This window comes from Lepidothrix coronata, unplaced genomic scaffold (genome assembly GCF_001604755.1).
Source record: "Lepidothrix coronata isolate B3197 unplaced genomic scaffold, Lepidothrix_coronata-1.0 Scaffold25, whole genome shotgun sequence".
In the NCBI taxonomy this organism is placed as follows: Eukaryota; Metazoa; Chordata; class Aves; order Passeriformes; family Pipridae; genus Lepidothrix; species Lepidothrix coronata.
This window is the reverse complement of record NW_016690205.1, coordinates 4885393-4897615: the sequence shown is the minus strand read 5'-3', so window position 1 is coordinate 4897615 and position 12223 is coordinate 4885393. Positions and strand designations below refer to the sequence as shown.

The following is a 12223-nucleotide window of genomic DNA, read 5'->3' as shown; positions in this document are numbered from 1 at the left end:
CAGGTTGCTCCAAGCCCCGTCCAACCTGGCCTTGGACACTCCCAGGGATCCAGGGGCAGCCACAGCTTCTCTGGGCAACCTGTGCCAGGGCCTCACCAACCTCACAGGGAACAATTTCTTCCCAATCTGAATCTCCTCTCCTTCAGCTTAAGGCCAATCTAACCCAAAACTCCAGCCTGAGCCAGTCCTTAGGGTGCTGATACTGTGATAACGCTGCACATGCATCTCTCTGCCTGCTCTCCACAGCTTCTATAATTAACCACAGCTCATCTAATGAGGAATTCTATAGGAAAGTAGAACAAATGAACCAGCCCCATGGCAGTGGGAAGCTGCCCTGTGGAGTCATACTGGGCTCATTTTAAAATGCCCTCAAAATACTTGAACAACCCCCTATTTTTACCAGAAAACAATTTTTACTTCAGATTTCGTAGCAAAATATTAATAGCTTAGCAAATATAATTTTCTCAGCTGTAAGCTCTGCATTTTCACCTTGTACATTAAAAGTTTTGAGAAGTGCACTAAGCAAATATATCAAGCTAGGCTTTATTGACCTTCCTTCAGTAAAATAAAAGCTTCTTGTTAATAAAATGCACAAATGAAAGCCCAGAATTAACTATGTCTCTTTCAAAAACTTTCAGACTCCAGGTAACTATAATAAATGAGCAGCCATTAGTCGCTGAGTAAATAAAATCACGCACGAGAAAGTACCAAACATTTATTATTCCTGTTTGCAGAGGAGAAAGTTCCCTTTTCTTAGCAGATAAATCCTCCCAGGTACATGCTGGAAATAGCCTGAGGGACAATAAAGTTTATTGAGGCCTGAATGATACATAGGTTTTTGGGCAGAAATCCACCCACAGTGTATTTCAGGGTAATTCAGTCATTTTCATACCCACTGTGATCTCTACAAGATAAGAAATTGAAATTATTTTCTATAAATCAGGGAATTTTACTGAGGAAAAAAAGAAAGTTTTTTTTTATTTTACTGGGGTGATTTCTGAAGTAAGTGGAGGCCTTGTTTATGCAAATATTTTTATTGCAAAGTTCACATCAATACCTTATTAAAAGTGTCATTTTTTTTGTTCTCTAAAATGTCCTCTCACTAACACCATTTAACTCTAAGGTGCCTGTATTGATTTGGCACTGAAAACTCTAATTTTACTCTTCCTACTTTTGAACTTTCCACTATACTGAAAGAAGATTATTTTCCTTCAAACTTTCAGTGGCTTCTCCTCCATTAGGCGGAAAAATGTTATTTGTCCTCCAGGACCTGAATTTCTCATATTTTTTTCTACTGCTCCTGGTTTTCATCCTTTTTTTCCACACACAGAGGATTTCTCCATTCCCCGAATATTTCTAGTACTTTCCTTTAAGGATCTCCATGAAAATCTACTTCTAAGCTCATGTCATTAAACATATACCTGGAAAACAACCCCATGCATTTGCAGCTAAATATTGATGCTGTAAACGAACTTCCCTTTTTATTCTGTTGGATTTTCTTGTCATTCTGCACATCTAAAAACCACAATTTGAGACCATTAATGTCACAAAACAACTCCTTGACACATATCCTGGATATGTCACCCCCAACTACACATATACCTATTTATATATCTTATCTAGATCTATATATGCATTTATTCAGTTGGTGTTTTCATGCACTTTAGGAAAATCCTGGGAAATATTTGGGAAATGGCATTTTCTTTAGAGTGTTTAGCTGTAACTTTAGCAGAACTTGCATTTTGCTTTGGAAAGAGAAACCTTCTTTCCATATTTACTATAAACAAGCCATGTTTTTAGGTCTCACTGTAGCCAGTCCTTGGGTGGAAACTGAAAGTGAGTAAAATAATACACTATTACCCAAAAATAAAGTGAATTTCACTGCCCTGAACACTTCAGCTTTGCATCTTTCACGATATTTTTTCTATTAACATGACATAATTTCTTCTTACATGATGTAACTTCAGCTTCATCTAAGCCATCACATGTGGACTAAGAGGTCTACAAGAGGATGGGAACACCAATTTTGTTAGGAGTTACCCAAATCCTTTGTTTCTTTTAATAAATCTTTGGCAGATCCGTGGGAAGGCAGGTGAGGAATGTTTTCACTTGAGCTGTAGAGGAAACAAGGTGTGGAGTCAACTCTGCTTGAACAACCTGGATGGACCCCAGCTGTCCATTCTGCTTCTCTGCCTTTCCCCACATTCCCAGCTCCTGTTCCAGCTCTGATTTTCTGCAGCCCCTGCAGTGTTCCTACACCTTCCCAACCTCATTCTCTTGCAAGACAGCAATAAATCCCTGCAAATGTGGACAGAGCATTTCCATCCACATGAGCAGCTTGTAATATACACTGACAATATTTGCATTTAGCCTGGAAGACTACTTAGACAATGACAATATTCTATATTGAAAAACAATTATTTGCCCTGACTAACTGATCTCTCCAATAATTTAATGCAATCCAGGAGACTTCTCCCCTTCTGCTGAAACAGGTACTGAACACAAACTTCTGGAATTTTCAGTTGTGTTCCCTGAAGATCCATTTCTACAGGTCTATTAATTTTCTCCTGCTTAATCCATCTGAACTGAACAGTTACTATATAAATAATTACTCAACATTTTTGGTTTGCTGTCGTTATTGAAGGTGTTTCATCAGAGGAGTGTGCTCTGACTATTCATTCCCTGCTGGACATGTGCCACTGGGAAGATCTCGGAGCTGGCAAGAGATCAATTAGGGGACTTTTTTTTTTATCATCTTTACCTAATGATCACATTTTATACTCCACTCTCCTAAACTGCCAACTAACAAGCAGCCAGGATTGCTTAGCAACCCATTAACTGCTTTTAGCCCATTTGTGCACTGAAGTAACTTCTTTATCCTCGGAATTCCTAAGAAATTTTATCACTCCAATTCTTCAAATGATTATGGAGCAGCGCCACGGATTTTGCAATAAGCTGATCCTACTTTACACAACACCCATCGATCCCCAGCACGTAAATATTGTCAGAAATACATGATTTCAGATAATTTTTGAAGTGTATTAATAAACATATACATATAATCCAATTAAACACTTCTTTTCCAGGAGTATATATCCTCTACTTCTCTGTACTTCCAGTCTTTTTTAATTCCAATTTATTAGTAGACTTATAAAACTGTAAATAAAAACCATAAAGCTATTAAAAATAAAACATAAAACTATTAAAAATAAAACATAAACCTACTAAAAATAAAACATAAATATAATTATAATTATTATATATTATATATACATTATACAGTTATAAAACTGTAAAGAAGGGAGAGAGTTAGAGTTCAGCATTATCAAAATAATCATTTTGGGGTCTGACTATTTAAAGGAAAAGGTTTCAAGTATCAAAACCAGTGGATAAAAAAACATCAAACAAGATTTTTTTCTTCACTCCCATCATCTGTTCTCCTCTTTACCAACACTGAACTCTTGACTATTGTACCAGGATTTGGGTACATGTATCAAAAAGATCTTTTTTTTGCTTTTTTGTCACATGCTGGCAACTGAAAACTCTGAATAACAGTTTCTGGAAACCAGTACTGTGAAAGAAATAGGTGTTGGATTGCACCCAGCTTTGCAATTGGGTTTGCTGAAGACTGGAGCAAACAGATGATATTTTACAGAAAAACTGAGTGATAGATGTCAATGTCAAACAAAAAACACATCAAAAAGACTGACCTTTATTTTCCCATCTGGCTTGTACTCACAATGTATCAAAGACAAGCTCTTTTAAGGTACAATTACCAAAAAAAATATGACTTTTTGAGCCTTTATGCTCTAAAACACCCTATATAGAAACAAGTAGAACACTGATTTTTGACAGTTACTCTACGTCTAAATAATTGTTAATGACAACTTGAAAACAAACTTGTTCAGTGGAAAAATTTTGCTTGGTTTTGTAAAATATTGAAATAATTTTAGTTGGCAAAGTCAAGGAGCACAAGGTTAAGAGGCGAGTTCTTGTTCCTGTTCTACCCACTCAGCTCAAACCAAGGTGCAATAAAATGCTGAGGAAACACGTCTCTCGACCAGAATTTTTCCAGGAAAAGGAAATTTAGTTAAAATTAGAGACTTACTGGACTGGATGGTGAAGGAAAGCTTTGTCCTGGGGGTTATGGGGGGCGGGGTCAGCTGGGAGCTGGGAGGCGACGGAGACACGGAGAAACGCCGTTCACTGGACATCACGTTTATGACTTGGCTTTTTGGTCTCTGGGGTCTCAGTGGGCTGATCTGGGTGGGGACAAAACCAGTGAGACAACAAGAAAAAATACAGGTAACTGAGTGGCAGACCTTGGGATTGCTACATTTTCCTCCTGAACACGACCAGGCAATGCTAACACTCCATATTGCCGATTCAGTGCAGTATCTCACAGCTCCAAGTGTTTCCCCTTCTCCCAAGGAATCACAAGTTAACACCCCTCCCCATACCCTGGCATATTTTCCTGAAGCAATGAGAGGCTCTGCGACTTCCATCTGAATTCCCCAAACACTCACTTAGTAACAGCTACGGCAGTTTACAGCCTTACACGAGATTACCCGTCCCTCAAAATCTTTTCTTTCTTCTCATGTGGCTCTACTTCCTTCTTAAAATTTATCTCTTTAACCATTTGCAGGGTGAAACTCTCTTCTGAGGAAGACATCATCTGTCCAGAAACACTTTCTTGGTAGTGCTTCTATTTAATTCACTGAAATATCCCTTTTTTGCTCTGGATGCTTCATAGTCCATTCAAATTTTCCATCAGAAACCCTGAAATGATACTTGTAATCTGATGAGCAACTAATGCTTTTAGTTTTAAGGTGATTCTTCTTTCTGAGTTTAATCCTGAGCTCTACTGATGTTATGCATTTACCCACCCCCATATTAACAGTAATCACAGTGAAAAAGGAATGTTTTATTTCCAACAGATCCCAGAAAACGGAGCAGCAGCCTGAAGTTAAGAGGGGAATTACTCCCAAGGTGCTGCATTAGGACAAACCAGAAAATGCCAGCAGCAATTCAGGCTTTTTTGAAGAATTTTGTCATTACACAATGGGGGTTTTTATGAATTATGTGGTGAAGGAGAAATCTGAAATGACATGTAAGTGCTTCCTTTTATTTCCAGAAGACAAACCCTAAAAGGGTTTGCATAAAGAAGACCCTTCTATAAGAAATGAATGACAATAAAGTATGTGACGTTTTTTTGGAAACTTCATCCAGACCTCAGGGTGACCTTTCTGAAATTTGCCTGATACGAAAACTCAAGTCCTAAAGATTCCAAAGTTTCTTCTTTCGAGGTCTTTCAAAGCATATTTTCGGTAGAATGGATGAGCAAAGTAATCGCTTTTTCAGAGGTATCTAATTATAAAAAAGCAACTAAGGAAAACACATGAATTGATGAGGAAAACTGACATTCCAGAATCAAGAGAAAAAAACCCCAGCAACTGGACCATGTTCCCAAGTTAACCTGCTCTGTAGCTACTTAAATAAATTTTAACTTCTTCTGTGATTGACAATGTTGGGCCTCTTCTGAAAGCTTCAATAAATCACAGTTCTGCTGGGGAACACGAACCCTTTGGAGACACTAATCCATAATGGACCCATGGCTAATTTTTTTTAGTCTAACGAAGGGAAGATCAATGGTGAGTGATGTCAGACACCACTAAATCAATGGGATGTACAGCCTGTTATTGTGATTTCTAACACAAGCCTTCAATGCTCTGTTAACTACCTGGCTCCAGTGTTAGCTTTGCTCTCAGCTCGTGGGATCAAAGAATTAGCAAAGAAAATTTATCTTGAAGAAGTTTATGTGATACTTAAGAGAAGATAATAAATCTCTAGAAAACTATGAAGATATTACTGATCATAGTCACACACTGAAGTGCTTAATTCATCTTCGTTATCTTATGTAATTAGGGCTTGGGAGTTTGATCAGTCAATAAATTCACTTTGACTGGAAATTCAGAAAAGAGTATTTAAGCCACACAATTAGAGAAAACAGCCTCTGAATGCTCCTTTTCAAAGCACATGTAAAAGCCCCATGAAATAATTCCACAGTTTTACAACATCCCCATGTTATTCCATGATGATTCATTTGATTAGAAAAAAAAGAAGTTCCTAAATAAGTCCATGGCAGTGATGGAAACACTCATTTCATTAGACACCACCATTGCTGGAAAAAGCAGCAGAAGCTCTGCAGAGATGGGGTGACCACTGGTTGACATTCTTCTCACTTGATATTCTCTGTAAATTCATCTTCTGCTGTAAACCCCCCAAATATTGTAGAAGAAATAAGAATCTGTTACAAAATTCACCAAATCACTGAAATATTGTAATTGAATGAGCCATAGTACCATGAGTTCTAAAATTCTCAGCAGAATGACTCCAGTAACTAATGTCAAATCTACTAACTAATAGTAGTTTATTACTAAAATCTCACTTTAAAACCTCTTTAAATCTTTAATTTCCATTTATAGTCAAATCTGTGTTCCAATTTTTTGGGGAAAAGAAAATCCCTAATTTTTTTCCCTCTCCATTTCATCACCTCTTTTTAACTCAGCAAACTTTCTGCTTCCAAGTTCCCAAGGCAAGAGGAACCAAAATGTCTTTTTCTTCCTGCAACACAGTGGTAACAGTGCTTTGGGAATAATTTCAACTGAAAAAGGGAATTTGAACATCAACGTTAAACAATGGAAAAGCTGAATTCCTACCCACCATAACAATTTCCCTTTATATCATTAACAAGGGACGTCTCCAGAGCGCGAAACTTTTGACACAAATTTTATCTTTAAAGTCCTTGATATTATTTGTACAAAATTCCTGAAGACAGCAGTGGGAACTGGACAAGCACTCTGATAAACTGATCTCAAAGGAGTGATTCCTCTTTTTCACCTACAAGAGAAGATGAGCCTCGCTAACACCAGGCATTAAAAATTGACTCGGTCGTTTTGGAGCTCATCAAGCAGTTTGGAGATGTTGAAAAGGGAGAGTTTTTCTCTCAACAGTAAATTCCTTTTCATATTATTGATCTGTGGATTTGAAGGAGCTCAAAGTAACTGTAAGTAACCAGTTCTGACATTTAACTTCCCTCCCTCTCCATAACCAGGGGAATATTACTCACACCAGTCATGCACCGAAAGCTTCTTGACTGGAAAGAGGAGAAAACTTGAGTCAAACCATGTTGGGCTTTGCTGATTTTTGGTCCTCGGATGACAAATGGGAATATGCCCTGGAGGGTTATCCTGCCCTCCTTTCCAGATGGCATTTACATTTTTCCAATCATGAGCAATCTTTGCCCATGTCCAAGACCTCTCTGAGATGACAGTGACCTGGCAGTGACATCAACCCCAGCATCTCTGGATGCCTCCCATCTGGTCCAACTGACTCAGCTGCCCTGAAATACCATTTTCCTCTTCTGTGACTAATGCTCTCCACCCACAAGCTCTGCTGGTGGGTTTGGGAGTCTGGGAGATGCCAGTTCAAGTCCTGCCACGGCAGAGCTCAATCAGTCAAAACACAACTGCTGCAAGGTGCCAAGTCAAAGGCATCGTGTCAGAAGCATGAGACACATGGAAATCTATGCAAAATGTCTGCAAACACTGTAATGATGCTCACCTGGCTGGCTTTGGCAGGAGGAATCTCCATTAAACAAATGATGGCTGATCCAAAATTTAGTCAATGGAAAAACTCACTGGCTTCAAAGGTGAAAAGCCCGAGACCCCCACAAGGGATCAGAGTTTTTTGACTGGCCACATCAAACAAAACAACTCTGATTTTCTAAGATGTTACGAGACACATCTGAGAGATTAATTTATCTGGATAGGAAAGGAGGAGCAAATCCAGAAAACAAAGGAACTGTGGCTGAACAGCTAAACAATATTCTCCCACAAGTACCAAACAGAAAGATTTAAAGGATCCAGTAACCACAGATGAGAGAGAAATCATTTCCAAAGTCCAGTGTAAATGACACAGCCACCAAAGGAAGACTCTGAAAAGTTGGCCTACAAGTACTTGCACAAATCTTTCAAAGAACATTACATCTACTTCTGGGAGGCAAGTTTTAAACTCTTGGCCTCCAAACAGGTGTCCAGGCAGAGATTTGGAGGTTACGGTTGGTTCATGCACTCCCTGCTCCAGCTTTGCTTTCATTTTCAGAGCTCAAACTTCTCAGGTTACCTAAGCCTTTAGGACAGTTTCAGTGAATTAAATATAAGCCAAGAAGAGAGGGTTTAAGGGAGATATGGCCTGTTGTTAATATTCTTACACACAGCCACCGCTGGAACCGCTTACAATTTTCTGCTCAAAATAACCCTTCGTGAACATGCAACCGCCGTGCAAGGAGTCACCTTGGAATATTTCCACCCTAAACTGTCTTGCAGCACTCAGCTGAAATAAGAGAAAACCCATCACCATCTACTGGGAACCAGCAATTCAGAAGGCTGCTAAAATGGCAGCATTTATTTCAGTTGTGATATACCATCTGCTCCTTTTATCAAATAGACACATATAGCTTTTGGTTAAGATATTCACATGAGGTACCATATGATCTTTTTACACTGTAAATAAAATCTGTATTTTTGTTTCATTATCACATATATTAACATTGGAACGTATTCCCTGAGAGCTATTTCTGGTCTACAAATAATAAAAATCAACATTTTTATTTCAACAGAGAAAGGACACTGCTCAGAATTAGATAAAGCATCACTTGCTAATAAAGTTACCGTCTCTGAAAGGATCACTGCCTCAGACTGCTGCAGAGAAATATCAGTAGATTTAAATTCTTTATCAAATATCTCTTGATGCTTGCTGTTCCTTTTCTCCTTCTTCTTTTCCTTCTTATCTTTATCTAGGTCATCCTTGTCCAATTTATCTTGCGACCTAGAATGCATCTTTTTTGGCAGGAGGGGCTCCAGCACGAACCTAAAGAAAAATGTTGTTGCTTAGCTCCATAAAACACTATTTTCAAAGCAACTAATTTTTATTTACATATTTCCCAAAGTCTCCCTCCAGTTAATGACTCTGCTAAACCAGGAAAACTCATTAGAGAGAGAAGGAGGGGGCAGAAGGTCATAACAATCATAATTGTCTTGCAATAAAATTCATAGCAGAACTGCTGGAGAATCAGTGGTGCAGATTTCCCTGCTCTGTAGTGAAATTACTGGTTTGTGGCTGCACAAATTCCTGAGTTTTATGTAAAAAATGAGTTTCTCATTCAGCATTTCCACTATCCAGGCTGTGGCACCAGGGCAGGTGTGCCAGCAGGCAGACAGTTGGAAATTCCAGCTGGAATCAGCACTAAAAGTGCGGATAATTGTACACTGTGTTAAAGAATCACAAGGTGGCTTGGGTTGGAAGGGACCTCACAGACCATCCAGTTCCAACTCCCTGTCATGGGCAGGGACACCTTCCACTAGACCAGGTTGGTCCAAAACTCATCCAACCTGGCCTTGGACACTTTCAGGGATGGGGCATTTGTAGCTGGACAAACCATTTTATGATTTATTTTATATTATAAATGCCAAAAAGCCACTAAGATCATACCTAGACAAAATGACACTGTCAGATTTTAAGAGATTGTCTCAAACCATCACATTACAAAACCAAAACCAAACCAAAAATACCCAAACAAAGGCATTTTTTAACATTGGAAAAGCATTTCCCATTTCATAGGGAGACATGCACAGGCCACAGTCTTTGCTGTGAAATAGCAGAGTATTCCTATTTCAGACAATTTGCAGTGACATTATCCTAATCCCCTCCACTAGCAGCAATATCCAGCAGCAATATCCCAAATTATTATTATTTTTGGCTGTTATTTGAAGCACTAAAGGCCCTTCAGCTTGCAGCCTGCTTTAACTCATTTGATGTGAAGATGCTCAAACCAGAACCTGCAGCAGCAGCCCCTGAGCCATTTTTCCCTCGGAACCAAAGCCAAAATCACACAGGTTGGGAACAAAACCACAGGGTTTATCCATCCCATTTTACAGACAGGGAACCCAGGGCCACAAAGTACTTCAGTGACAGAGCCCTGAGCAGCCAACAGCTCTCCCAACACCTTTTAGCCACCTGAGTTGGATATTTTAGGCTAAGCTGGGCTGGGTTGGAGGGCTGTTCCAGAGCCTCAAAGGCTGATTGCAAGTTTACAAGAGGAACTACCATTCTTCAGACAATGATTAATTGCTTCCCTTCCAGGCATTACTATTATTAGGGCTATTAATTATTTGTAGGCAATGTATCCATGATAAAATGGGTCAGCACACCATGCTCTAACTGGAAGAACATCAGGACTTGCAACAGCTGGCAAATTCCACTGGCACCCTGGGACTTCCCCCTTCCAACCACTGAGTGTAAGTGCTCAGATTTGTACTTCTAAGTCCCGTTTTAGGCAGTGAATAAACCCAAGGTCCTTTTTTAAAGTCAGTTTTATTTATACCTAGAGTTGGGAGTTGTAAAACACATCCTATGTCAGTGTCTGCCTTGAGACTTTAGTGTTTAAAAGCTCCAAAGCAGGAGGAGCTGGAGATGGCATAAAATAAAATATACGTTGGGTGATTTGGACAAGACAGTCTGTTGGCTTCATTTTTAATTGTTTTTTTTAGCTTAATCTCTATTCTAAAAATTAACATATGAAGAGGGGGGACATGGAAAGCAGAGAGAAAAACTGACCATAAACCCAATCAACTATGGTAGGTACATGAAGGAACTTCTTCCAGGTGAGAAGTGCCAAACTTCCCACATGATTTAACAGTCACACGAATTTTTGAGTCTTTCATGGTATCATTTACATCTCATGACTTTTTTTCCTCCTGCTCCACTGATCAAGCAAATGAGTACTTTTTCAGATCTTCACAATGCTAATAATTGTTCATTATATTTTCCTGTATCATCCTGGGCTTGGAGCAGGAGCTGAGATGCACCAGGATCTTTGTGAGTTGCTTTTAGAAATACAAACTGAGTACACTCCTTGTGTGTATTTACATATTAAGACCCTCCCAAACTGCTAAGTGAGACTTACTGCACCAAAGCTAAGATGGAGAGGTGAAAACTGAGTAAATAATATCCAATTAGAAAGAAAAACACATGTAAGATTTTGAAGGGAAAAAGAGAAAAAGGTAGAGGCAGGCAGCGAAAGAATCAGTATTTTTCTTCTGAGAGAAAATAAAGTTGCCCATTAACCTTTGATGGTTATTACCTCTAAATTCCAGCAAGACAAATTTGTGGATGAATTAGTCAAAACACAAGCTCATCTCTGCTGTTCTACATTTCCACCATGGCTCCCTGTGTATACATTCTAGAGGCTGAACTGTGCTCTGTTTGCAGCTCTTCCCGATGGGCAAATAAACTACTTGTAATCAAGGTCAGCACCACGTTGGTCTTTCGGTGCTGTATTTAATTTTACTTGATGCTTTTAGTCTCCAGTCAGGTAATAACTCCCCTCTGAAGGTGCACGAGGGACATGAGCATTTCTAGCACATCCCTGTAAGTCAGCAGCCCTTCAGGAGGCTTTAAAAAACTGCTGCCTAGGTCAAATATTGCATTTCTGGATTACAGGGATGCCTCGGGGCAGGAAGAAGGAGAAGGGACTTCTGAGGCTGCATGGAAAGCCCAGACAGCAAACAGATTATTTTGTTCTTTGAGGGATGTGACTGTGAGACGGGGCTTATCAACAGAATTCCCAGTTCTCATGTGAAATATCTTGATAAGTCTTGAAGTACAATCTTGCCATAAGCAGCTTTTCCTCTGGCAGCAAAAGTGAGCAGCAGTGATTGAGCAGTTCACTAATCCCTTCCTTCTCCTGAGCTCCACCTGGGTACTGTGACAGGGTTGGCTGCACAAGCATCTCATCACTGACTCCAAAGATCACTGCTACACTAATACACTTGCAGTACTCTAAAAGGGGTAATTTGTCTCCTCTTTAGTTTTTTTTGTTTGTTTGTTTGTTTGTTTTTTGTTTGTTTGTTTGAATGCTTAGGGGGTTTTGTTTCACTTTTTAAAAAAGGACAAAGAAGGGCATTATATTTATCTTGGTTAAAAACCAGGATATCTTGAGACAAATGTCTATATAGGCTGATGTTTTTACCCAATATTATGCTGGCATTTAAAAAATCATAGGAAGTTTGGGTAGGAAGGGACCTCAAACACCATCCAGTTCTACCCCTTCCCATGGGCAGGGACACCTTCCACTAGCCCAGGTTGCTCCAAGCCCCGTCCA

General features: G+C 39.3%; 1 protein-coding gene across 2 annotated transcripts in view; it reads right to left on the bottom strand.

The window, feature by feature from the left end:
• The window catches only part of DOCK1 (dedicator of cytokinesis 1), a 278725-nt gene that overhangs the window by 9253 nt on the left and 257249 nt on the right, over nucleotides 1–12223 (bottom strand). For both annotated transcript variants that reach the window (XM_017809240.1, XM_017809241.1), the window contains exons 49-50: nucleotides 8733–8931; nucleotides 4109–4262 (exon numbers count right to left, since the gene is read on the bottom strand). In XM_017809240.1, coding sequence (XP_017664729.1) covers nucleotides 4109–4262; nucleotides 8733–8931 — 353 coding nt within the window. The remainder of the gene's footprint in view (nucleotides 1–4108; nucleotides 4263–8732; nucleotides 8932–12223) is intronic.